The 23,183-nt window shown below is 36.4% G+C and overlaps 1 protein-coding gene across 3 annotated transcripts in view; it reads left to right on the top strand.

The window, feature by feature from the left end:
• Positions 1-11,747, top strand: part of SCYL2 (SCY1 like pseudokinase 2) — a 32,055-nt gene extending 20,308 nt beyond the window's left edge. For 2 of the 3 annotated variants that reach the window (XM_082280757.1, XM_082280759.1), the window contains 10 exons: positions 14-190; positions 3,615-3,737; positions 4,993-5,106; positions 5,551-5,683; positions 7,449-7,567; positions 8,217-8,317; positions 8,868-8,934; positions 9,059-9,145; positions 10,260-10,379; positions 10,971-11,747. In XM_082280757.1, the coding sequence (XP_082136883.1) occupies positions 14-190; positions 3,615-3,737; positions 4,993-5,106; positions 5,551-5,683; positions 7,449-7,567; positions 8,217-8,317; positions 8,868-8,934; positions 9,059-9,145; positions 10,260-10,379; positions 10,971-11,618 (1,689 nt within the window). In that variant the 3' untranslated portion in view covers positions 11,619-11,747. The remainder of the gene's footprint in view (positions 1-13; positions 191-3,614; positions 3,738-4,992; positions 5,107-5,550; positions 5,684-7,448; positions 7,568-8,216; positions 8,318-8,867; positions 8,935-9,058; positions 9,146-10,259; positions 10,380-10,970) is intronic. The other variant, XM_082280758.1, reaches the window with a different exon arrangement.
• The last annotated feature ends 11,436 nt before the right edge of the window (positions 11,748-23,183 follow it).

Raw genomic sequence — 23,183 nt, 5'->3', positions numbered from 1 at the left:
TTTTTTCTTGTAGCGCGTTATAATTCAGCGAATTTTGCCTTGCTTGACTTCTGAATTTGTGAATCCTGATATGGTACCCTTTGTCCTGCCTAATGTTCTCCTAATTGCTGAGGAATGCACCAAAGAAGAATATATCAAGCTCATTCTGCCTGATCTTGGGCCTGTTTTTAAGCAGCAAGAACCAATCCAGGTATGTTAATATTACTCATATTACAATTTTTCTCGTTGGTGTGTTTTTTTTCCTGAAAAAATGACTAATTGTTCTGTTTCCCTTTTCCAGTTTCACACACATTGCCCAACCTGCTCTGTAGTTGTCCAGACAGTCAGTCTTGATTCATACAAAACAGATTCTTCCAGGAAATTCAAAAAGCGTCTACCTCTGCTTCTTTAGATGGGTTTTCTGAGGGTATATTGCATTTATAGATGAGATGAGTTTTGCAAAAAAAACTTAATTTACCCACTTGGTTTTGGTTGATTGTAGAAGATATATTTGTAGGCATTTTAACACTTACCTGGGCAATCTGAGCAGGGTTGTACAGTACAGTGTTTGCATATATTCTACCAGTAGATGAACCCGGGGGTTTTTAATTTGTTTTTTTTATTGTATCCAGATTGGTGACATTGAGATCATGGGGCGGAAAAACTAGTTTTGACACAGTCTTAGAAGTGCTATTTATTTACAATAAGAGTAGCACTTGTTTGAGGACTGTGCAAAAATTTGTGAAATTAGTTTAACTTTTAATTTGACAAATGTAATGTGTAAGTAAAATATGCTGGTTTTCCTGCTGTTTAAATGTATAGAAGTATTAAGACATAATTGTTACTGTAAAGGATCAAAAATTTACATCCTTTTATCATCACCATTTGCATGATGATTCCTGAGAAATCTGTCACAAAGTGAGGCATTGTGCCTCCATGGATGAGAGACAGTGCATTCCTTCGAGCTCACTCCTGTGTGCCACTTTTTTTCTGCAGAGCACTTAAAGGGCAAGATAAGCATAGGAATGAGCAAGCAGATCTTTTATTTCTGGGTTTCAGAAAACTGGACCAGAGAACTGTCATTACACTGAGGAGGCAGGGAAGGCATCAACTGTGTAACTGAGAATACCTCAGGAAGTTTGAACTGCTTAATGCTGTTTATACTTGGTACACTGAAGCTTTATGTTAGCTTTGTTCTCTTGAAAAAAGTCAATGTTTAACCAGCCAAAAGCCAGTGAACATCTCATTTGTGCTATGTCATCCTAAAAGGTAACACCGTGTTTTGCCACCTTTAATATTAGCTTTGTGACACAATCCTCGCTGCAAAAAGTTTGTAGCAAAGTTACAACTGGAGCATAATGGACACAAAAGCTGGTTTATGTCTTGAGAAATGGGGGAAGCAAAATACAAACTTGGAGTCATCTCATGAAGACGGAGCTTTGCAAAATTTTTCTGTGACTGTCTAGACTCTATTAAATTCTTATGCTGGTATTTTTAGTGTGAAGTGCTACATGGCTTGTTCAGCTGTTATTTCTGTGGTCTTTTTCATACGGCAAAGTTTAGGTAATATAGATCATATTTTCAAAGTTAATATATCAGGAATTCTGGAAAAAATAAAAGGGTTCAGAGTGCTTGAGGATGGAATTCCAGATCTGACTATCTTTGTACAAGACAGAAAATGTCTGGCTTCTGTGTGTTTGTAACTCCTGGAAGGGACATTCAGGGAAGATGCCAGTGTTTCTTCAAAACACTCTTTCAGTATATTACAGATTTGTATGATGGGCCTGTTGCTTGACTTTAGTAGGATATTTAAATTAGGAAATGGATGCGTCATAGGAAAGCTGCTCTAATTCAGTATGAAGAAGTTGTTAGCTAGTGTTCACAATGTCTTTTTGTGAGGGAATTCATAATATGAAAAAGGCATATTTAGTTAAATTTACTCTTGGGGTTAGTGTGGAGTCTTGTGTGCTGTAGATTAACACCCTGGCTTACTCTGACATAGCTTCCCAGACAAACCCTTAATTTATATCCACAGGATTCCATCGAGAGTTAGTGTAGGAAGTGCTGTAAATTCATTTTCTGATTCACTACACAGAAGTGTATCCTGACAAGTACTGGGCTCTGCATTAATGAATGCATTAATGAATGAAGCATTATTACTTAGAGTGCAGCTGCTGTTAATTGCTTATTAGATGGCCTGTGTGAATCTGTGACTGTACCATCTCAGTTTTTACCTAAATAGATAAATGGTACCAAATATGATCCTAGAAGCTGGAAATAAAAAGTGTTCATTAGAACAGTGTGTACTATGTTGTAGTTAAGCACAGGTAAAGAGAGATCAGAAATTATACAGCTTTATCTTAGTTAAAAAGCCTCGATAGCCAGTGTAAGGAGCTGAACTGCTTCTGTGAAATCTAAATTATTATATAGTACTTGGTTCTTACTTTAAAGGAGATTTTCTAGTTGTTAAATAACAGGTTTCATTTATGTCCATTTCAAATTTACAAAAACAATCCAGTGATATTTCTCCAAAACTATAGATTTAACTAACATAGAAATTGTAATTCCACAATACTATAGGGTTGTTAGAGAAGAACATGTGTTCAGAGCATGTGTAGATTTCAAGAAGTCAAGTTTAGGGCAAACAAAGATTCTATATTGAGGAAAACTATAAAATCTATCTTTAAAACTGGTCTCATCCATCTCACTCTGATTGTCCCAAATAGGGGGATATTGCATCAGAATCAATGTTCATGGTATAAATGAATGAATGAATGAATGAAATTTTGTGTGTGTGCAGTTTGGAAAATAATAGATATCCAATAAGAAAACACTTACTAGCTGGAGTGTGAAAATCTGTTTTTCTTCTCTGTAAAGGAAAACAAATAAAAGGGGGGAATTTGTAATGTGGTCTTGGTACATTTCAATTTCTACACTTTGATGCTTCTTTTTATTTGACATACAAGCACTGATTGCCATGTATTTTTAGACAAAAATTTAAATCTTCCTATAAAATACTTGGCTTTTTGTTATTAATGTGATAGTTTATCCACCTAGTTTAACCTATTTTCTAAAAGGAGTCTTGATATCAATGGATGCAAGGTGGTTTTTGTCCATCTAGTAGCTGTAATATTCTTTTTGTTATGTCCCTGTTTTGATTTTAGACACATGGAATACAGCTTGTATGTGTGGAGTTTTGATCAAGTGCTTTGAGGACAGAATTTGAGTGGTAGATTTTTTAAAGTTTAGCTTTTTCAGTAGTGATGTGTGTATAAAGATTTTCTGTGGGTGTATTTTAACAAACGACCATAAATAGAAACAAGAACTATTTACAAGTTCTTGTAAATAGAAACAAGAACTCCTTACTGAGCCATTATGATTTGTTATTTCAGAAGGGTCAGTCTAGAACATGCGTATTTTGTTTGATTTGTATTTGCTGTTTTTAAAATGCAATAACATGTTGAAGTTTTTTTTGTCTTCCATGCCTTCAGGCAAGCAACATGGTAAGTGATCACATTTACTGAGTTATAAGAAAATTTCTGAAGTTTTTTTGATATGATGCAACATACTTTAAATTGGAAATACATGCTTTGCAGTTAAAACTTTTGGCTTCTGAATTGTCCTTCTTTTAATAGATATTGTTAATCTTCCTGCAAAAAATGGACTTGCTTCTAACCAAAACTCCACCAGATGAAATAAAGAACAGCGTTCTACCAATGGTTTATAGAGCCTTGGAAGCACCTTCAATTCAGATCCAGGTATAGTAGTTGCAGCCTTTATTTATAACTTCTTTTTTCCTCTTTCAGCTGCTGTGCCAACTTTTTGTGTACTCCTGTGTTTGTTCACTTGTAAAAAAAAAAAAAAAAAAGCTGTATAATATGTCTGAATGTTGAAAGAGATGAATGCTTCATTAAAGAACATTTGTTTCTGGTACAGTAAAATTTAGTTCCCTTATTTTCCAGGAGGGTAACCACTTGACTGTTGTTTTAATGCTCTTATCTTAAATTCTTACTAGCCACCCTAGCAGAAAGTAGGATATGCATTTATATTTCACTGCCTGTGCAGCAGAAACTATGTAGGCATGCATGCTCGTACCAGTCAGTGAGAGGTGGCTTACTCTGAACTCCTACTGGTAAGAACATCTGTGCTGACAGTTACCTCAGGAGACCTGATGTGCTGTAAAATCATATTAATGTACCTTCTGGTGACATTTTTATGTATTCATATTTTATTTTTTTCTCCTTATGCTTTCTCTACCTTTCTAAGATTCTTCTGGGGATCTTTTTAGTCATTCAACTGCAATTAACTTCCAAAAACATTTAGGAGTGGGAGATAAAGAAACAAAATATTTCTCAAAGGTGGTTTTGGATAATCAGGTGTGACTTCTGCCTTTGCAAAGCCTCTGTAATATTAGGGAGAAAGGTTTTTGTTTCTAAGTACCTGGCATGAGTTTTTTTCTGCATCAGTACTTTGGTTACTGAGGTGTTTACTCACAACATATACTTAATATTACGGTCTCTTATTTTTGAGATTGGGCTGAAATTGTGTGTTTATCTTTTCTCTGTTGCTTAAGTATGGTTTATCTTGATGTGATATTTTATCTCTCAGTCTATCATTGTACTGCAGTATTATTGATGATACTCCTTGAAATTTTCTTGATTTATGTAGGAGATTGATAGTTTGCTGTAGTAAAAGCTGGGTTTTGTATAAAGGTGTCTCATGAAAATGCAGGATATTCTTGCTGTTTAAATATTATGAATTTACGAATGCTCTTTTTTCTAAAATCCATTTTTGAAGGTTCTGTATACATATGATGCTTTATTATTCTAGCTATTTTTAAGTGAGTCTGATAGATTATGGTCAGCTTAGTTGAACATATTTCCTTAAATATTTCCTTAAAAGGAAAGCTTAAGAAGACATTTCAAGCCAACTGATATTGAGTTATATTAGTACTAATTTTATAATAAATATGCATGTTTCTTTCTAAACTTGTGTGGAATTTTTTTCTTGCAGGAGCTTTGCCTAAACATAATTCCCACGTTTGCCAATTTAATAGATTACCCATCAATGAAAAATTCGTTAATTCCAAGAATTAAGAATGCATGTTTGCAAACTTCTTCTCTTGCTGTGAGTATCATAGTAATGTTCTCTAGTCTTCAGAAAATGTTGTAACTTTTAATTACTTTGGGTTTACCATGTTGCATCTTTAAAGAAAAGCCTATCAATATGTTCTGATTTCTTACTGAAATTTTTTTAAATGCTTCTTACAAGTGCAAAAGCACCGTTTACTTCTTCAATAATTTTTAAAGTTGTTAACAACTTACTGTGTTAATAATACTGTAAAAATCACCGAACTGGGTTCCACAGTAATGCACACTGACAGTGTTTGTCATGCAGAAAAGCCAAGTTTTTGTGAGCATAAAAACAAGTGTTTTTCTTTCATGATACAAAAGCATTTTTTAACTTGTCTTGAATTTTTCAGTACAAAGGTTTTCTTATGACTTTTGTAAAGTTGTTGGGGTTTTTTTTCTCTAAATAAAGAGTTTGTTTCATTCTTACCATACTTCACAGGTCCGGGTAAACTCACTAGTGTGCTTGGGCAAGATTTTGGAGTACTTGGATAAATGGTTTGTGCTTGACGATATTTTACCTTTTCTTCAACAAATTCCATCAAAGGAACCTGCGGTGCTCATGGGAATTTTAGGTAACTAATATTTCCAACTTTCTCTTTTGTGGTTTGATATTGTAAATCTGAAAACTTTCTATGTTATCATTGAGCATGTTTACATAGTGTATCCCTAAAATGACTTTTAAAAACTTCCTATTTCTGGTTCTAGAGTTATGTCCCTGTTCAGTTACCTTATATATGTCATCTGAGCACTAGTACATATATTTTTAGTCTTCAGGGCCCAGTGCAGTTCCTGAGTACTCATTGCAGTTCTTGGGCTGTGACACTTACATGAACTGCATGCTCCACACAGTCAGAGAGGCAGTTTTCTTCAGAAGAGTGTCTGAGCTGTCTTTCAGATGCTGAGCTCCTGGCTGGAGCTTTCGAGATGTTACTGTTGCCTTCTTCTTCCACTCTTGATGGCAGATGCTATAAGTGATGGTGTACAAATCTACTGTTCTTTACTGCAGGTTTTGTTAGACTCATTTTGTTGGACGTTTAGGCACACAGTGGTGCCTGTGCACAGAAATGGAACACAGTCTGGGTGAGGTCTCACAAAATGACTAACAAAACCTAATGGCTTGGTACTTCTGGAATGGGAGACCTCACTCCTACTTGAGCTTTCCTACTGCCACTTGGTGCTTGCCTATCTCAGGTTGTGTGAGTTTAGCAAATTGAATGGACTTAAGGAGTCCAGATGACCAGAGCCACTGCCAAGAAGGAGGTGTGACTACTTGGCCAAGTCTGGAAGACAGTGACCATTTTTCTTGCTGACACCAAAGTGGTGTAGACCAACTGTAACAGCTGAGCTGCACTGCCAATAACCCTCATTAAACACTGTACTAATATGTGATGGCAGCATTATTTTTATTTGCTCAAAAGCAGCAAGAAGGCATCTTACCTGTACTGATTTAAAGCTGCCTGTTTCCCTTAATCCTTGCAGCTTCGACTTACATTTGCTATCTAAGAATAAGGGACACTATTTTTTGCTTTGTGTTAATCCTGAATTCTACTCAGGTACAGTGAGTAAGTGAATCCTAAGTTGGAAATGATAGGCTGAAACAGTTTTATATACTCAGGCTCTCCCTTCTTCCAGAATCCTAATACCATCCTTTATCTTCTTTGTCTTGGTAACTACCATAGAGGAAAGCTGCTGTGTCTTTTATGCTCATATGTTCAGTGTTTGCCACCAGAGATGGACTATTTAAGCAGAGGACTCTTCCTGTTAGAAACACTACAGAACGTGTGGGCTTAACACTGGGTCTCTCATGCCTGTCAGGATTCTTTTTTCAGTGATCTTAAAACAGATAAAGATTATGCATGAGTTCTGATCCTACATGTAACCCAGCCCCTACCTTCTAGGTAATAGTGTTTGTAAATGAGAGCAGGATGATAGTTAATCCTAGCTACTTGTGCCAGGAGAGAACACATCCTTAGTTAATGCAGCTTGATTTCTCAAGTGGCAGTGTGTTAGTTTGTGGTAACTCACTTGCACATGATCTGTCAAAGATGTATATTCTCAGATAATTGGCCAGAACAATACATTGACTAATAACCAGGTTTCACAACTGCAAAATATGACTTTGGACATCCTCTTGTTCTGAACTGTAGCAAAGCCTCTTGCTGTTTGTTGTGGATCAGTAGTTAGCCTTTCTGATTCTCTTGGTCATGTTTGTCCCTGCTTGCACACAAACACAGTGATTGTTCAGATGATCAATACATATATGAGTGTGCTACTTTGGGTTTGTTCACATTGTTTACTGAACTTAACAATTTTTGCTATTTTGATGTTATGTGTTAGGTATTTACAAATGTACATTTACTCACAAGAAGTTGGGAATTACCAAAGAACAGCTTGCAGGAAAAGTATTGCCCCATCTGATTCCTCTTAGTATTGAGAACAATCTTAATCTCAATCAGGTAGGAACATGACTGTTTTCCATGCTTTTACTTGACAGTTATCAGAGAATAAATTTAAACTGTTGTCATAAAAAATTCGTACATTACTGCATGTTTGTGTCTGTTGTAAAAACAAACCCACTACAGTATTGTTTGTTTTTACAACAGACACAGACATACCAAAACCCTTGCCAGGTTTACTGTATTTGTGTGATTGAAGCTTGTTATTTTTCAGTGTATTTACCTGATCTGGTGTAAAATTTAAAAATTAATACTGTCACTTTCCAAATGTCCTGCAAAAGCAGTTAGCTACTGACATGATAAGTATTCAAATAAAATGCTATATTGCTATGAAATATTGGAAAAGGGAATAGTAGGTTGATTTGTTTGTTTGAAAATCAATCTGGTAATACTCATATGTGGGGGGTTTGTCTGCATTGCCCCATTTCAATTTTTTTTTAGTGGCCTGTATTTTTCCCTGTTTCAGTGTGCATCCTGCTTGTAGTTTTGTATGTAATGCACGATAATGAAGGTCAATTGTAAGTTATTTAAAAATCTGCACTTTATCTGACATTATGTATTGTAGGTTTATGAGGTATTATCTGCTAAGTTACACCTATTTGAATTCCATTGCTACAAAACCCAAACTTCTTACATATTTCTTTTCCAGTTCAATTCTTTCATTTGTGTTATAAAAGATATGCTCAACAGATTGGAAGCAGAGCATAAAACGAAACTTGAGCAACTTCATGTCATGCAAGAGCAACAGAAGTAAGTGTTAATGTTTATATTGGAGAAGTAGTAATTTTTTGGCAAGTGTTAGAAAACTCTAGCCATATCATTAAAAAATTAGGTTATTATAAGTTCAGTAGTTGAGAATTACCTCAGATAAGCACAGTTGTCAGAATATTTGCTTCTATGTGCTAAATTGCTTTCCTGTAGTTGCTGAGAAATAATACGTACCAGAGAAACATAAACATTGCAGCCTTTTAGAAGGCTGTGATTTTTTTAAAAGTATTTGGAGCTATTTTATGGAGTTTGATATGAGATTTCTGAGGCAAAATAATTTGGGGATATCTGAAGTCTGGGTCACCCTGCTCAAAGGGAGTAATAAAGACCAAGAGAAATGATTAGGAGGTGTTTACTATTTATCATAGGAATATTTGCCAGTCTCCTGAAGGCATTATATAAAAGTGGTGGCGCTCTCCTAATGCGGTTTTTTGGTATTATTTAAATGCATAAGAATGATCTGCATTGTTAGATCAGTGCTGTGGATGTGATTACAAAGTTGTCTTTTTGTAATACACTCTGCACTATGTAGATCCTTGGATATAGCCAACCAAATGAGTGTCTCTGAAGAGGCAAGATCTAGCAGTACAGGCAATCAGGTAAGCAGTAATATGTAACTTACACATAGAACATAGAAATTTAAAATTATCTAGTCGATATTTACAAAGCCTTAAATTACAGTATTTCAAGTAATGAAAGTTTTTTTTCTTTGACCTTAAACAGATTGACAAGGTATTCAATAATGGAACTGACCTTCTAACTAGTGGATCTGATAGTAAAGAGAATGAGATTTCATCAATACAGAGAAAGGTGTGCTTTACTTTATTTTGTAATTCTTTTTTGTCCATCTGTCTAATACAAGGTTGTATTAGATAGGGTTGCAGAAAAACAATGCATGTAAATATGTACCATATTTAAAGCTTTAGTAAAGAAACAAACTGCTTTTATATAGCACACCGCTGCACAGTCATGTGAGAAGGTCCATGAAAAATGTTCAAATCATATCCTTTGATTTCCATGTGAGCCTTTCCTTGAAAATAGCTTTGTACATAGTAGGCAGCAATTAGGATTATAAATTTGTGGTCATTTTCTTTCCCTTAAGTATAGATTTAAATGAGACTAAAACTTCACCACTGGATTTATTGCAAAACAAAATAGGGGTCCTTATGATAAAATGACAAACAGAAATGAAGATAAAATGTAGAATTTTAAGTTGTAGCAGAGACTGACTTTCCCTGTACCTTTCAAAGTTAAGTGAAAACAGTCAATTTGGGGTTAAATACAAGAAGCAAAGGAAAAACACAGCATAACATAATACAAGCTTTAACTATTGTGAAATTATTTTCATGCTAATAATTATGGAAATGGCTCCCCAGAATCTACATATTTTATCATTTCTCTTTCTAGTTATCTGAATCCTCTCACTAATTTTAGACTAAGGGGGAATGATTAAATTATTTTATCCTTCATAATTATCAAAAATAGAGTTAAAATCCTCAAAAGACTCTTGAGCAGTTTTAAATTTAAATTCCCTTTTCAGCTCCATGGTCAATTGCATTTCTGTATCAAGTTAGTAACCATATAAAAACAAAAACTGAGAAGAATGCTTTTTGTTATTCCCAATATTAAGGAAACAACGCTAAAGTGGTTTTGTTGATATATCTCTTCTATTTGAGATCTGCCCAAATTTCTCATTATGCTACTTTTAGTATTATATATATTTGCTTTAAGTACTTTCTAGCAATATGGTAAATATTATAATAGATTTTGCTTATTGGCTTTCTCTTTTGTGTAAATAATTGTATTGTTCGCCACATATTACTGAAACGAGCGTGCTATTATGAAATAAAAATATGAATGTACAGAATACGTATGAAAGAATAACCATTTTGAGCAACTTCCTATTTCTATTTTCCCTTTTAAGGCCTCACTTACACTGGAAGAGAAGCAGAAGTTAGCTAAAGAACAAGAACAGGCACAGAAACTGAAAAGCCAGCAACCTCTTAAGCCCCAAACAACTACAGTAACCCCTCCAGTGAAGCAGGTGAGAGAGAACAAGCAACTGCACTGTTTCCATTGGAACTCTGATGCTTTTTCAAGGGCTATATGCATTTAGCATTTCTTCCTCCTGTGAGTCACTTTTGTTTTCTCTGGTGGTACAGTGGCACAGCTGAGAAAAGCTAAATGAAATTTTCATGTGCCATCCATTTGCATAGTTAGCACTATTCCCCACTTTTTAAATTCCTAGAGTTTCCAAGGGTGTCATTATTATCAGAGGGTTATCATTCTAGATAAGGAAAGGACATATTAAGAAAGGTATTTCTCTGAAGAGTTTATTAAGTAAATAAATGAAGGATTTGGGGATAGGAATGAGGCATTTAAGCAAGTAGTCACAGTAGTACTTTTTGTGTAGTCTTAGATGTCAAATTAAAGCTGCGTAACAATTAGTTCTAAGCAGCAAAGCACAAAAATAATCCAGTCTCTCTTGTGTGTTATTACATTTCATGCCCAATTCCATGCAGTCAATTCTAATTTCTGAAAACCTACCGCCAGGTCTGCAGGAGTAATGATAAAATACTGTTGCTAGAATGTCTTTACAGGAAAAACATTTAACTGCATTTTATGTGTTTTGCAGACAAAAGACTTGACAGATACCTTGATAGATAATATGTCGTCTTTGAGTAGCCGTCCTATCAACCAAGCTCAAGTTGCATCTTCAAACAGCTTCTCTTCTGTTCCTTCTATGGGTGTTGGAATGGGATTTTCATCACCTATTGACAACACAAAACGAAATATGACAAACGGACTAAACACAAATATGGGGTTTCAGACTGCTGGATTCACTATGGGAGCAGGTCTTGCCACTCAGAATTTCTTCAGTGGTCCAAGTGCAGGAGCAACCAAGATGAACATTGTACCACCTGCCAGTATGCCAAATTACAGTCCTATGAATGCTGCATCTGCAATCTCTCCACTGACACAACAAAACAGACCCCCTGATATGTCTGCTTTAGATAATCTTTTTGGTCCTCAAAAACCCAAAGTTAGCATGAAACAGTTGGCTCAGCAGAAATCAAGCCAGTGGGTTAATCAGTTTGTGCCACCTCCAGGGTCCCCGAACACGAGCAATACAGCCTTGGGACCTCAGATGAACATGATAGGACAGCCGGGCTTTGGCATACAGGGTAATCCTTTCTTTTCTCCTCAGAACTTCTCACAACCAGCAAACACAATGACAAACAGCAGTTCAGCTAGCAATGACTTAAAAGATCTTTTTGGGTAAAATGTTTTGTTCTCTTCTTTCAAAGATGGATGAAATTTGGATCATGGGTAAGCTGATTAACATCTTGTTTTGATTAGTAAAAGCATGACTCGGGGAAACTTTCAACCCAGCAAAGTAATGACTTTTGGACAGGAGAAAAGGCTGATGTTGCATTCACCTGGTACTGCAGTGGAATTGTGTAAGTGCAAAGTCATCTTACATGCTAAAGGTCTTTTGTCTCTTTACCAACATGAGAGTACTGAAGGTAGGATGCGTATATTCAACTGAAAAAGAAGTATATCAAAATTATTCATAGGTGAACTCAGTCAACTCCTATGAAATTTCCTACAAAATTTTGTTTCTTAAGTTAAGCAAAAATACTTAGGGGATAATGATGCTAGTGGATGCAAACCTAGAGAATTATTTGTATTGCCTGGATTTGAAACAAGCTGTCATTTTGCCCTATGACAGTTTGCGAAAAGAAAATTCTTACGCTGGCCCAAAACTTTTGATAGCTGAATTATACAGAGAGAACTCTAACCGATAAGTGGGGGCAAGACTAAGAAGGGAGCATATTTTGACTTCCTTCTCTCATGTAAGCTAATGTAATGAATGTGGTAGTAAACTGTAACAAGATTCGTAAGGCATAAGGAGTTGTTCTAAAATGTGGTTCAGGTTTGGAACAGAGTAAGAACACTGCTTCAAAGGTCATGCTGGATTACAATCTCTTTTTGTAATGCCAGATCCTTGTTAGAAGCCCCATAGCAAAAGCAACATACCACTTAAGCTGGATTTTAAAATACATGTGGTGATTTCATCACGTTTACTATATATTCCATTGTTTTGGCTAATATGATACTGCTTCTAACAGATGTGTAAAAAGAATAATTGTAGTTATGAAACTTCACAAAATGAATGTAAATGTAAAATTCACATGTTGACTGCCCCAGCTGTGTAACTAAACACAGGTTATATAGTTATACAGAAATATCTTGAATTAATAAATAATTTTGGGCTCAATTGAGAAGATTAAAAAGGATCGCTATATAAAAGTTGCACAGGGTTGTGTGAAAAAGCAGACTGCCATAAATTGCCTTGACTAGAGTGAACTATTTCATTTTAATTTTGTTTTAAATCAAGTCCTTATGAAGGATAGATTGACATTAAGTGATTTCTCAAATACGGATTTGTAAGCTCTAGAATATATGATAAATTCACAGGTATTTCAGATCCTTTTTATTGTATTACTCTAAATTCAATAAAGGTCTCAAGAAATCCAAGTAGTAGTTTCTTCTACTTCCCAGAAGGTGTATGTTCAGCTTGCCCATGATGGAATCTCTGCTCTGTCAGATACTACTGTTGGGTTTTAACTTTTTTTTCCTAAGAATTTCGAGAGCTTTCTTAACTAGTATTTTGAAGACTGTAAATGGTTATTTTGAGAAGGAAAGAACTAGTTACCTTTTTTACGGAAAGCCTACCTGCTTTATTTTTCAAAGCCTTTCACTGAAGAAACTCTTCTTTCATTTGCTGCTTAAGAAACCAAAGGGCCTTATGCTGTAAATATGACTTGTATTTTGTTATACTTCCACAGTTCTAAGCAGTTATAGCATTAAGCATATTTCTTAAAGAATCCTTTATGTATTATAGCTGCTGTGTTAGTCCTGTTATTTTAACATACTTGGGACCAATGAATTTGTGGTCTAGAAAACAATACCTAACATATTGTGATGCTTATGTGCTGTTAATATTTGTGGTAAGCATTGTAGGTTATGTTAAAATACCTGTGTAAATTTAAATACAAAACTAGAACTGTTGAACTATTTAAGTTCATTTATGGTGGCTGGCACTCTATGCTCTCAATCACACTAATGTCGTCTTTTATGTCAACTCCTGAAAGCTGTGTTTTGTTAGGCTAACCTAAGGCAAGCCTTTGAAGAATTACTTGAATCTGTATTCCTCTAAATTTTTTGGAAAATAAGTTTATATTAAAAGCAACATCTCATAGGACTCTACAATGTATTAAATTAATACATCTATGGCAAGGGCAGTCGTAAAAGTCAGTGTCCTGATCTGGGGTTTCAGTCACTGGTCTCTCTGGACTGGGGGCTTTTCAGAACTGGATTTAGTTTAACCTATTGCAGGGAAAGTTAAGTGAAAAAAATTGATCTGATTTCATATACTAGACCTCCTAAACTGTGTGGTTTGGGGTATGTGCTTTTGGCATGGGCTGTATGAGAATATAATCTATTTTGTAAGAACAAAGTAAAAAAAAACCCTACAGATTCAAATTAAAAGTGGCTCTTTGATGAAGTGGTAATGCAATGGAATAAGCTCTTTATCTGACTCAAGCAATAGGACATTTTTCCATTTATATTAGAGAACATAATTTCGATTTCTCTTGTTTGCTGCCATTTTCAGAATGCCCAGAGTAGAAGAACAACAAAGAAAACTGAAAAGGGTGCTTATAAAACTTCTAACAAAATCTTCCAGGTTTTTAAAAATTTAAAAAAACCAAACTGTAGTTAAAATGAGCAATTCCAATCCCCCTTCCATGTTGATGCTTCCTGCTTAGTGTGTCAGGAAACTCAGTGTGTGTGAAGTTCCCTAATTATTTCTTCTTAACCTAAAGGAAAGAGGACTTGCAAGAGGTAAGTCACCATGGCCACATGCCCCTTGGCTCCTGCTACAATAGTTTTTCTTTAGGAAGCCTTGTCCAATTGAGCTCTCCACTTACAAGTCATCATTGTGAGGCCCTGCAAGAGGCTGGAAGAGTTGTGGCCAGAGTGAATTGTTTGAGAGCAGCGACTGTGCTTCACATCCAAGTTTTTTTTTTGAGAAAGAGGAAGGTGAAGGGATAGTGTTACAAAATGTGGGTGTTGTGGGAGCCTCCTGCATCTGAACTTGGATGGAAAGCGGTGTTACACCTAGCTTGGCCTGAAGCAGAGGGTCTCATGCAAAGTAAAATGGAGAACACAGGTTTGAAATTGGTACCTGATTAAGAAACTACAAATGCTGTTAATGAAATAGTAACCTGGTAAAAAAGTTGTTCTTCTTTACAATGCCTTGAGCAAGACTGTAAATTGCACTAAATTTCTGCCCTTTGTATTCAACCTAATTTAAAGGAAAAAATGTGGGAGCACCCACTGTGTTCACCCACTGTGAGCATATCTTCATTCTGCTGTGGAAATGAGAACAGGGTCTGCACTGAAGTGCCCAGCCCACCTAGTTTACATTCATTTGTAAAGGGGGGGGGGGGGGGGCTAAAGGGAAGGGAGTAAGTTCCTATTCTTTAAGTGATTCATCTATATTATATTTAGTACAAAAGGAGAAGCTAAGTGAAAATAGCTGCACATCTTAAATACATCAGTTGTGCTTTGCTGGCTCTGCTGTATGCTAAATGAACATGACTGCACCAAGACAGCAGTGTTTTCCATATTAGAGCTCTTAGTTCCATTTGGGTTAAAGTAGGAAAGCCGCTGAGTATCCTCTCAAAACTCAGTCACAGAAAGCAAACTAATCCTGTCAGAGGGAAGGATTGTATTAGAGGCTTGAAAAACCTCCATTTGGGCTGATGGAGAACCTTAAAACTACTGAGTTTCAGATTAGCTTAGAAACCTGTGATTCTGACTCTTGAGAGAAGCTGGGAGTGAAATGGCATAGGTGTCACTGGAGGAGGGAACAAATCTTCTGTTCCTTTTCATCACACAGGTGGTGTGAATAAGGAACAGAACAGGCCTTGGAAGCTGCTTATGCAGGAGGGCAGCAATACCAGAGGAGTCTCTTGAAATGTAATGGAATCCACCAATTATTTGGGAGATGGGGAGAGAAATTTTACTGGGAACATGGGTAGAATGCCCTGGTTTGTTTTAATGAAGATACAATGTTCTCCTCACTGTGAATAAGAAATGTTGTGGGAAAGTTGTGGCCTTACACAGGTGTTGAGTACTCCCAAGTAAAAGGCTGAATTTTTGGATGTGTAGGTGCGCAACATTTCAAGCCTTATTCTTTAAAACTTTCCTTTTCTGTTTTGTCTTTTTAGCTACAACTGGTTCACATTTATGTGAAACCTTAACAAATACCCTGATGGCCTTTTAAAGAAAAATGTATGTTGACTTCTGTATTATAACCTCTGTTGTTATGTTACCTGTATCTGTAGATACTTAAGTGTGATTATATTATAGATTATAGGATTTTTGGATTTTTCAGTTCAACTGCGCCAAAAAAACAGAGACTAAATGAGAAGTTAGATTTGAATCAAATTCCATAAAACTTCCATGCAGGCTAAGAATGACATGATACTTGTGTTATCTGTTATAAATATACATGCTTAGTCTGCCTACATCTATGTGACTTGAGCAGAAAAGGAAAGTTTTTAAAACGTAAGTTTATGAACACTGGATCTTGCATTACAGTAAAGGTTTTGGACTTTAGAGTGACCTTTGTGTATTGATTAGGGGCTTTTTACTGGGGCTGGGTGGGATATTGCTGATTTGTGCCATTTCCAACAAAAGAAGAATAGGGAGGGGGAGTACAGAAAAAAAAAGTACCCTGTTGTATATGTAACCCTTTTTTTTCTTTGTTAAGAGATATGCTGCATTTTATATATTCATTGTGAACTTTTCCTTTGAAATAGCTGTGAGAAAACCTATCTGGAGAATTTCAGATGAGTTAGCTGATTTTCAAGTGAGGTTCTGACTTGTACCTTACCTTCCATTAGGTTTTGACTGCTTTGCAAGGAAATTACACAAGGCAGTAAAACCTTGGATTCGTACACCAAATCCTCTTGCCATTAAGGCCTCACCCTTGTATCAACATTACAAACAAGCCCCGAAGTTGTACTGTCTTTAAGTTCTCTGAAACAGGTCTAACTGCTGTACAGATTCCTGAGATGAAGCTGTAAATCAAAATGTGTTATAGTGAACTCAGGCCTTGAGCAAAATATTTAATACTTGTTTATTTGTCTAATTGTACAGTCTCTGTACTAGTGGCAGATTTATGTTCTGATTGTAAAACATTAAAATTCTCATGAGATTTATAAAATGATATTGTTGTGTCAGCCGTGATTCATAAATAGAACTGTCATAGCATGGCATCAGTGTATATCTGGTTTATTGGACAGCTCTTCAAAACCAGAATTATTCTCATATCAACTTTTAGATCAGTTACTTTGAAGCTATGTAAGAGGTACAGTGACAGTTTTGAGAAATACACACTACTTTGTATTCTGAATTAGGTTGCCTATGGAAATAAATGAACTTTTCATATTTTCACGTTGGAAGAAATTTTTATTAAAAATTGTCATTAAATTAATTAATAGTAACTTCTGTAGAAAACTCTTTCCCTGTACATTTTGTTTGAAATACATTATCCTACATACTTTCATGTTCGTTTCTTAGAGATTGCTGTCCAGACATTTGTAAAATGTCATCAATACTGCTTTCATGCAACGGATAAAAGTTCTGGGGAAAAGCTGCCACACTAGATGCCTCTAAAATTATCATTTACTTTTTCTAAGCCCACGCTGGGATTCTGATGACACATAGTGATCTCAGTTTGCGTTTTCACAGCTCATTGACCCAGAAACCAGCCCTTTCTCTAATCCCGATTTTCAAGACACACTGCTTTGTAAGGTTAGAGTTTGCCAGCACTCCGAAGGAATGTAGTTCTCAGCTTTTTGTATGGTACAAATTCTTCAAGTACAAGACATCTGGCTTCTGATCTGCTTAGAAGCATCATTGTTGGCCGGAGGTGGTATGGGAGAAGAGAGTAGAACAAAAAGACAGATTCGGTGAAAATGGAAAAGTAGCGCCAGGTGGCTTCAATTCTCTCTTCATTTTCACTTGCTGAGGATGGCAGCAGACCCGTTCCTTCCACAGCTGTATCCATCAAGTGAGCACAGTCCTGTCATACACCAGCCCCCTGCTGAGAAAATGCCCGCCTTAATTTGCTCAGCTGATCACAGTCCTGATCTGACTGGTATTACCTTCACTTTGGAAATGTTCTCTTTGTCTCTCCATGGCTGGATATTGGTAGGATCCCTAACTTCTACCCGTTTCTTAAGCAAGAAGGTTTCAAGTGCTGAAATCCAGATGTTCTGGGTTGGTTTGTTGTGGTGTAACGTTGATGTTTTTATAAACTCTTTCATTAATTCAGATGGCATAAATCTTCAAGCAGGGAAAGCTGGAGATCTTTGCAGTTGTTTATTCTTTACCCGGAATCCTTTGATATTGGCAGCTAATTGTGTCTCATCACTTAAATATCTCTAGTCTGACCTTTGGATTTGTTATACACCAGAACTTTAGGTTAATCTTTTTTATATCAGCATTTGTAAAGCTGTGTTACCAGCTGGAGACCACTGCACTAGCTCAGTAGGTTGGAAAATGGCTCATAGAGTAACAAGGTGGATTCTGATTTCCTGTGCCAAACTGACAAAGCAGGAATTCAGTTTATACTCTTATCCATGCACAAACCCAAGAGCAGCTAAATAATAATAAATACTAGTTATTCAAGCTCTAAAACAATTTACTAAGAATTCTAGGCATAAAATTTGAACTCTAGACTTCAAAAAAATTCTTTTTTCCCTCTGTAGGACACCTGCCTATGAACTGTACTGTTAGGCTCTATTGCAGTTTCTTCCTGCAAATTGTGGTTGTGATGTGAAATGATTGGAAACTTAGAAATGGTAGAAGTTTAGTGACCTACCTATACTTACATACCAGTTTTCTAAGGTTGGAGGTTTTTATCCACCTTTTGCCATAATTATTATTTGGCCTTTTTTAATGGAATTTCTTAAAATGCTTCACTTCTTGCATAACATTCAGAAGACTAGGTTTTACACTCTCCTGCAAGAATCATCTAAGGATAATCAAAGAAGAACCTCAATTTTTAACATCATCAATGAAAATATTACCTTTTACCTGAGAACCAAGAGGTTTGGGAGCTGAAGTTGCAACACAGGCAAAGGCATGTAGGTTTAATTTTTTAATTTATAGATGGTAAGAGATTTGACAGATTTAGTCACATCTGTTAGAACTTAAAATATTAATTTTAAACAAATATTTTGCTCGTAGAAAAGTTTATTTATCATTTTAAGCTGTCTCTATGTCATAATTTTTAAACGAGATAAGGTTGCATGAAAGGTATTCTGGAGCTTATTTTATTCTAACATAACTAAGCCCTAGCTGCAGTTGAGCATAAACTCAACTCTCCCTTCAAGTCTACTGGAGCATATATAGATTTTCATCTCTATTTTTAAGATTGATGTGACTGCTCAGTCATCCTTCTCCCTCATTCCTTCTCAGCCCTTTGCAACTTCAAACCTGTTGCCCACTTTCAACCCTTGTTTGATGAAAGCGTTGTTAAAATACCAAAGATAAAGAATTAATGTAAGTTTTATGGTAACTGTTGCCTCATTAGACAGACTGACTTTGCACTTCAGGTGAGGGAAGGGCTGCAGAGATAGCTCTGGTTAGACACTAGAAAATTCACTTAAATGAGAGCCCCCAGGAAGGCAGGTTTTATGAATTCTGATCTTCATGTAGTAGTGAGTTTTATTTTCATATCCCACAGTTTTGGTTTCTAACAGTATTTGAAAGGAAAGAATTGTATCATTCACTTCTATCATGATGTTTTCTTTTAAAGAGTTCAGATCTAGGATTAGAGAAACACAATGAGCTACATGCTATAATTTGGTGAATCAATCACGACTATTCACGATTGGGTGAATATCACCACAGGTAGTTATTAATAGTATATTATAAGTGTACTGCCTGGCATAGATTATCTGTTAAACATGGAAAGAAGACAATACCAAAGACCACTCCACTTTTGAATGTATTTTTCTAGTAAGAAGAAAAGGGAAAACACAAATTTGAAGAGGTGGAATGATCTTTTAAATAACTTGTAACAAAAAGATTTCTAAAAACATCAAAGCAGTTCCTTGCTGATAGTGACAGGCTGTGAAAGGTTATGAGATGTTAATTTCAAAATTATTTGTAAGATGCAAGAAAACTGCCATAAGGTGTCACTATAACCCAAGGAACTTCCAAATAAATTTCAAACATAATAGAAATGTTCTTGCCCAGCTACAAGACTCTCCTTATACAGCTTTGTGAAAGTAAAAATGGACTTATTTTTAATTAACAAACTATTCCTGTAGGCACAGAAATCATCATCAAGTGTATCTGTATTAGTGCAAGGGTGTAGAAGCTCTGTCCTTTTTTCTTTTTGTGGAGAAATAGACATACTTCACATAGGAACTTTCCACACAGAAATGCTTTTAAAGCCCTCTTACAGTGTAAGGTAAGAAATGAATACTTAATTAGCAGTTTTCAGTAAGGAAAATTATAAATAGGATTTCTTATTTCCATTATTATTTTATATGTTACATAGCATGCTAAGAACCACTATTTTTATTTTGTGTCCAGCTGTGATCAAATGTCTTTCCTACTGGCAATCTGGTCGGGAAGTAGAAGTGAAAAACTAAAGATGAATTTTTAACCATTTGGAATTAGTGCTGGTTTTGCTGCAGTTATCAGAGAAACAAACACAACATCTGAAAAATTGATTTGGGCTGACTCAACACAAAGCATTTTAACCTGGCAGGAAAGTACTCAGTTCTCATATGTGGTAAAATAGAAACCAGGATTCTGAAGTCTTTGAGTCCCTCTTCATTTACGGCAGAAAATTGTAGATGTAAAGCCATAGGTTTCAAAATCTGAGGGACCAGATCGATCATTTACTCTAAACCCTTGTATAACATGGGATCCCAGGTCACCTCTTCTATTTGATGTCAGATGCTGTAGGTCTTGTCGGCTGAATTCCTACAGTACCCTCTTTTTTATGTAATGTTGCAATGACTTTTACAGGTGCCAAATACAATAAGGGTCTCCAGTACACCAGACACTATACAAATACAAAGGAAGAATTGGCTTCAGCCCAAAGTTTCATGCCTAACAATAAAATATGTTTATCACCTGGGTGGACCTCTTAGGCACCACTTAAGGACATTGGCTTAGTGGTGGACTTGGCACTGGTGGGTTAACAGATGGACTCGATGATCTTAAAGGTCTTTTCCTGAAAGAATGATTTCATGATTCAATGAAAGCTACCAGACAACTTTTACCAAGGCCTTGTTCTCGGGCAAAGCACTGTCAAACTTACAGTGCTGTGAACATTAAAGTCTGCCAACCCTAAGGCCTATGTGCAGGTGAAACCAGTATTCATTATCTCTGCTTAATTACTTTGCTCCATTTGGAAGATATGGAGGCATTTAAAACTTTCAAAGAGGCTTAGTTTTGAAACATCAGAATGTTTTAATTCAATTTAATTTTAAGAAATCTTCAGTTAGGAAGAGAGGTCACTCAGGTTTTTCTAGCCTTTGAGCTCTTGGTGAGAGCTAAAAAGGCAAAGTTTTCTTGCGTTAATTAAAGAAGGTTCCTCCAGATAACAAGAGCAAGCTGTGGTACAAAAATCATCTCACAAGCACCAGGGATGTGATCACATGGCCTTGAACTGAAAAGAAACTGATTAAAAATTCACAGAGTTATTCTCGTGTATTTCCACTGGAAGACCCCAGCAGCTTTTGGTTACTGTTAAGGCTGATTGCTCAGCACAATGTGAAGCATCTTTGTGTTAATTCAGCAGAAACACCAAAAGGTTAAATTGACTTTCCCAGGATGTCAGTGTCAGGGTGTCAATTACTGTGATAATTAAACATTTGTAAAGAGTTCAAAATTTTATATTTTACAAGCATTAGGAGAAGTGGCTGCTTGCAAGACAATCGGCACATAAAATGTCTATGCTATCCAGTCTGCACTGAAACCAGTAGCAAAAATCTCTCTTAAATGTGGCAAAGTTTACCCCATCCATTATGTTGAGGAATCATAGGTAGGAGTAGCATAAAGATGTTTTTTCAAGGCTTTTCAACAAACGAAATAACTAAAAAATTTGATAGCCTCTAGGTGTACATTTACTAGAAACTACTCTTCCACATAAGTTATGTTTATTGCTAGTTCTGATATTTGCATGCTTGGTTTTCTTACTCTGAATCAAGCCCTGTGTCTGCAAGGCACAGCTATGGTTAGGAAGGCACATCTCCTGTATGTGCACTTGATCCGTTTCAAGTTTTCTTGCAATTCACTTTACTCTTGAGCACCTGAGGTAATGATGGTATATGAGCCCACAGCAGCGGCTGTCTGCATGATGGTTTAGGTCTATCTTGGGTCTAAAATACGGTTTTAACACACTTACTAGTGGTCTTTGGGGATAGGAGCCTGTAGTTTCAGTAGAATCTACAAGTTATGTGAGTTATATAGTTTTAATTTTGCAAAATATTTCTTTGCAAGTGTAGGCAAATGCTGTGTCTTGGACTTAGCCTCCAGCTTGCAAGCAGCAGACTTACATGTATGTTATTCGCTGTGTTTTGAAAAGGTCTGAGATAGCAAAAGGAGGATCACAATGTGGTATAATTTCTGAAAAAGAAAATTAGGGCATAGGGTTAAATCAGGAAAGAAAAAAGTAGTAACAATGACAACTGGGTCCATAAGGGTTATCATATTAGGTCTTATCTAGGAAGAAAGAGTTCCTCAGCTGATGCTCCAAAATGTGTGCTGGGATTAGTCACATAGGTATTGCCATGGCCTCACCCAGCTCATTGTTGGGAATTGGGTAGCGCCCCTGTGGATGGTGCTCCAGCAGGAACAGGGCACTGCAAAGCTGGTGTGACAGTCTCTGCAGCAGTGTTTTGGAATCCAGGCGCTTTGCTACTCTGTGAGCCTGAAGAGGAGGAAACAGAGAAGCAGCACTGCTCCTGTCGAGCTGCCTCCCCACAGAGATGCATGAGTAACATGCTTTCTTCAGACCTTAGAGAAAGAGTCAGTGAATTTCAAAAAGGGCTACTGCTGCAGCACTGCAGAAGTGCAGGCAGTGAAGGATTGCAAAGAGTAAAGACAGGGGAGAGAGGAAACCTGCTGTGAGAAATGTGTAATTCCGTTAATGGTGAGGCAGGTGGTATTGCTAATGAGAGACATCTACACCCACGAGGGGCAAGTACCCTGCCAGGGGCCAGCCAGGATATATCTCTGAGGGAGCTACTTGAATCAGTCCCAAATGAGTGAAGGACAGACTTCAGATATGTGTGCTAAATGCAACTAGAGAATATGTAGATAAGTGAACAAAGCATTAAATTTTAAGCATAACCCCTTTCTTGTATCTGCTCTGTGCTCTCTTTATGCAAACCAGGACCAGAAGCCCAGAAAGCATGGCAAGATAAAATCCTTTTTTCCACAGCTGCCAGGAAATATGTGTTTTGAATACCACTTTCCAACCTGAGGTTCAGTCTTCTAAAGTGAATTCCTTGCACTGAAGTTCACACCATTTCCAGTTTGGAGCTGGGTTCTTCCACAGTTTCAGGTGTTCAGCTGCCATAAGAGCATTCAGGAAACTATCTCAAACACCAGCAAATACATGTTTGTTTAAATGGAAGAAAATTTCATGATGTTGTTTCACATATATATATATTCCTAAACCCATACATACCTCTGGTGTCTGGCAGTTGGCCTGCTGGGGTTCATTATCTGTGTGCCT

The sequence above is a fragment of the Coloeus monedula genome (genome assembly GCF_965178545.1).
Source record: "Coloeus monedula genome assembly, chromosome: 4".
NCBI lineage: Eukaryota > Metazoa > Chordata > Aves > Passeriformes > Corvidae > Coloeus > Coloeus monedula.
Note: the sequence above shows the minus strand (reverse complement) of the source record. Positions and strands in the feature narration are given on the sequence as shown.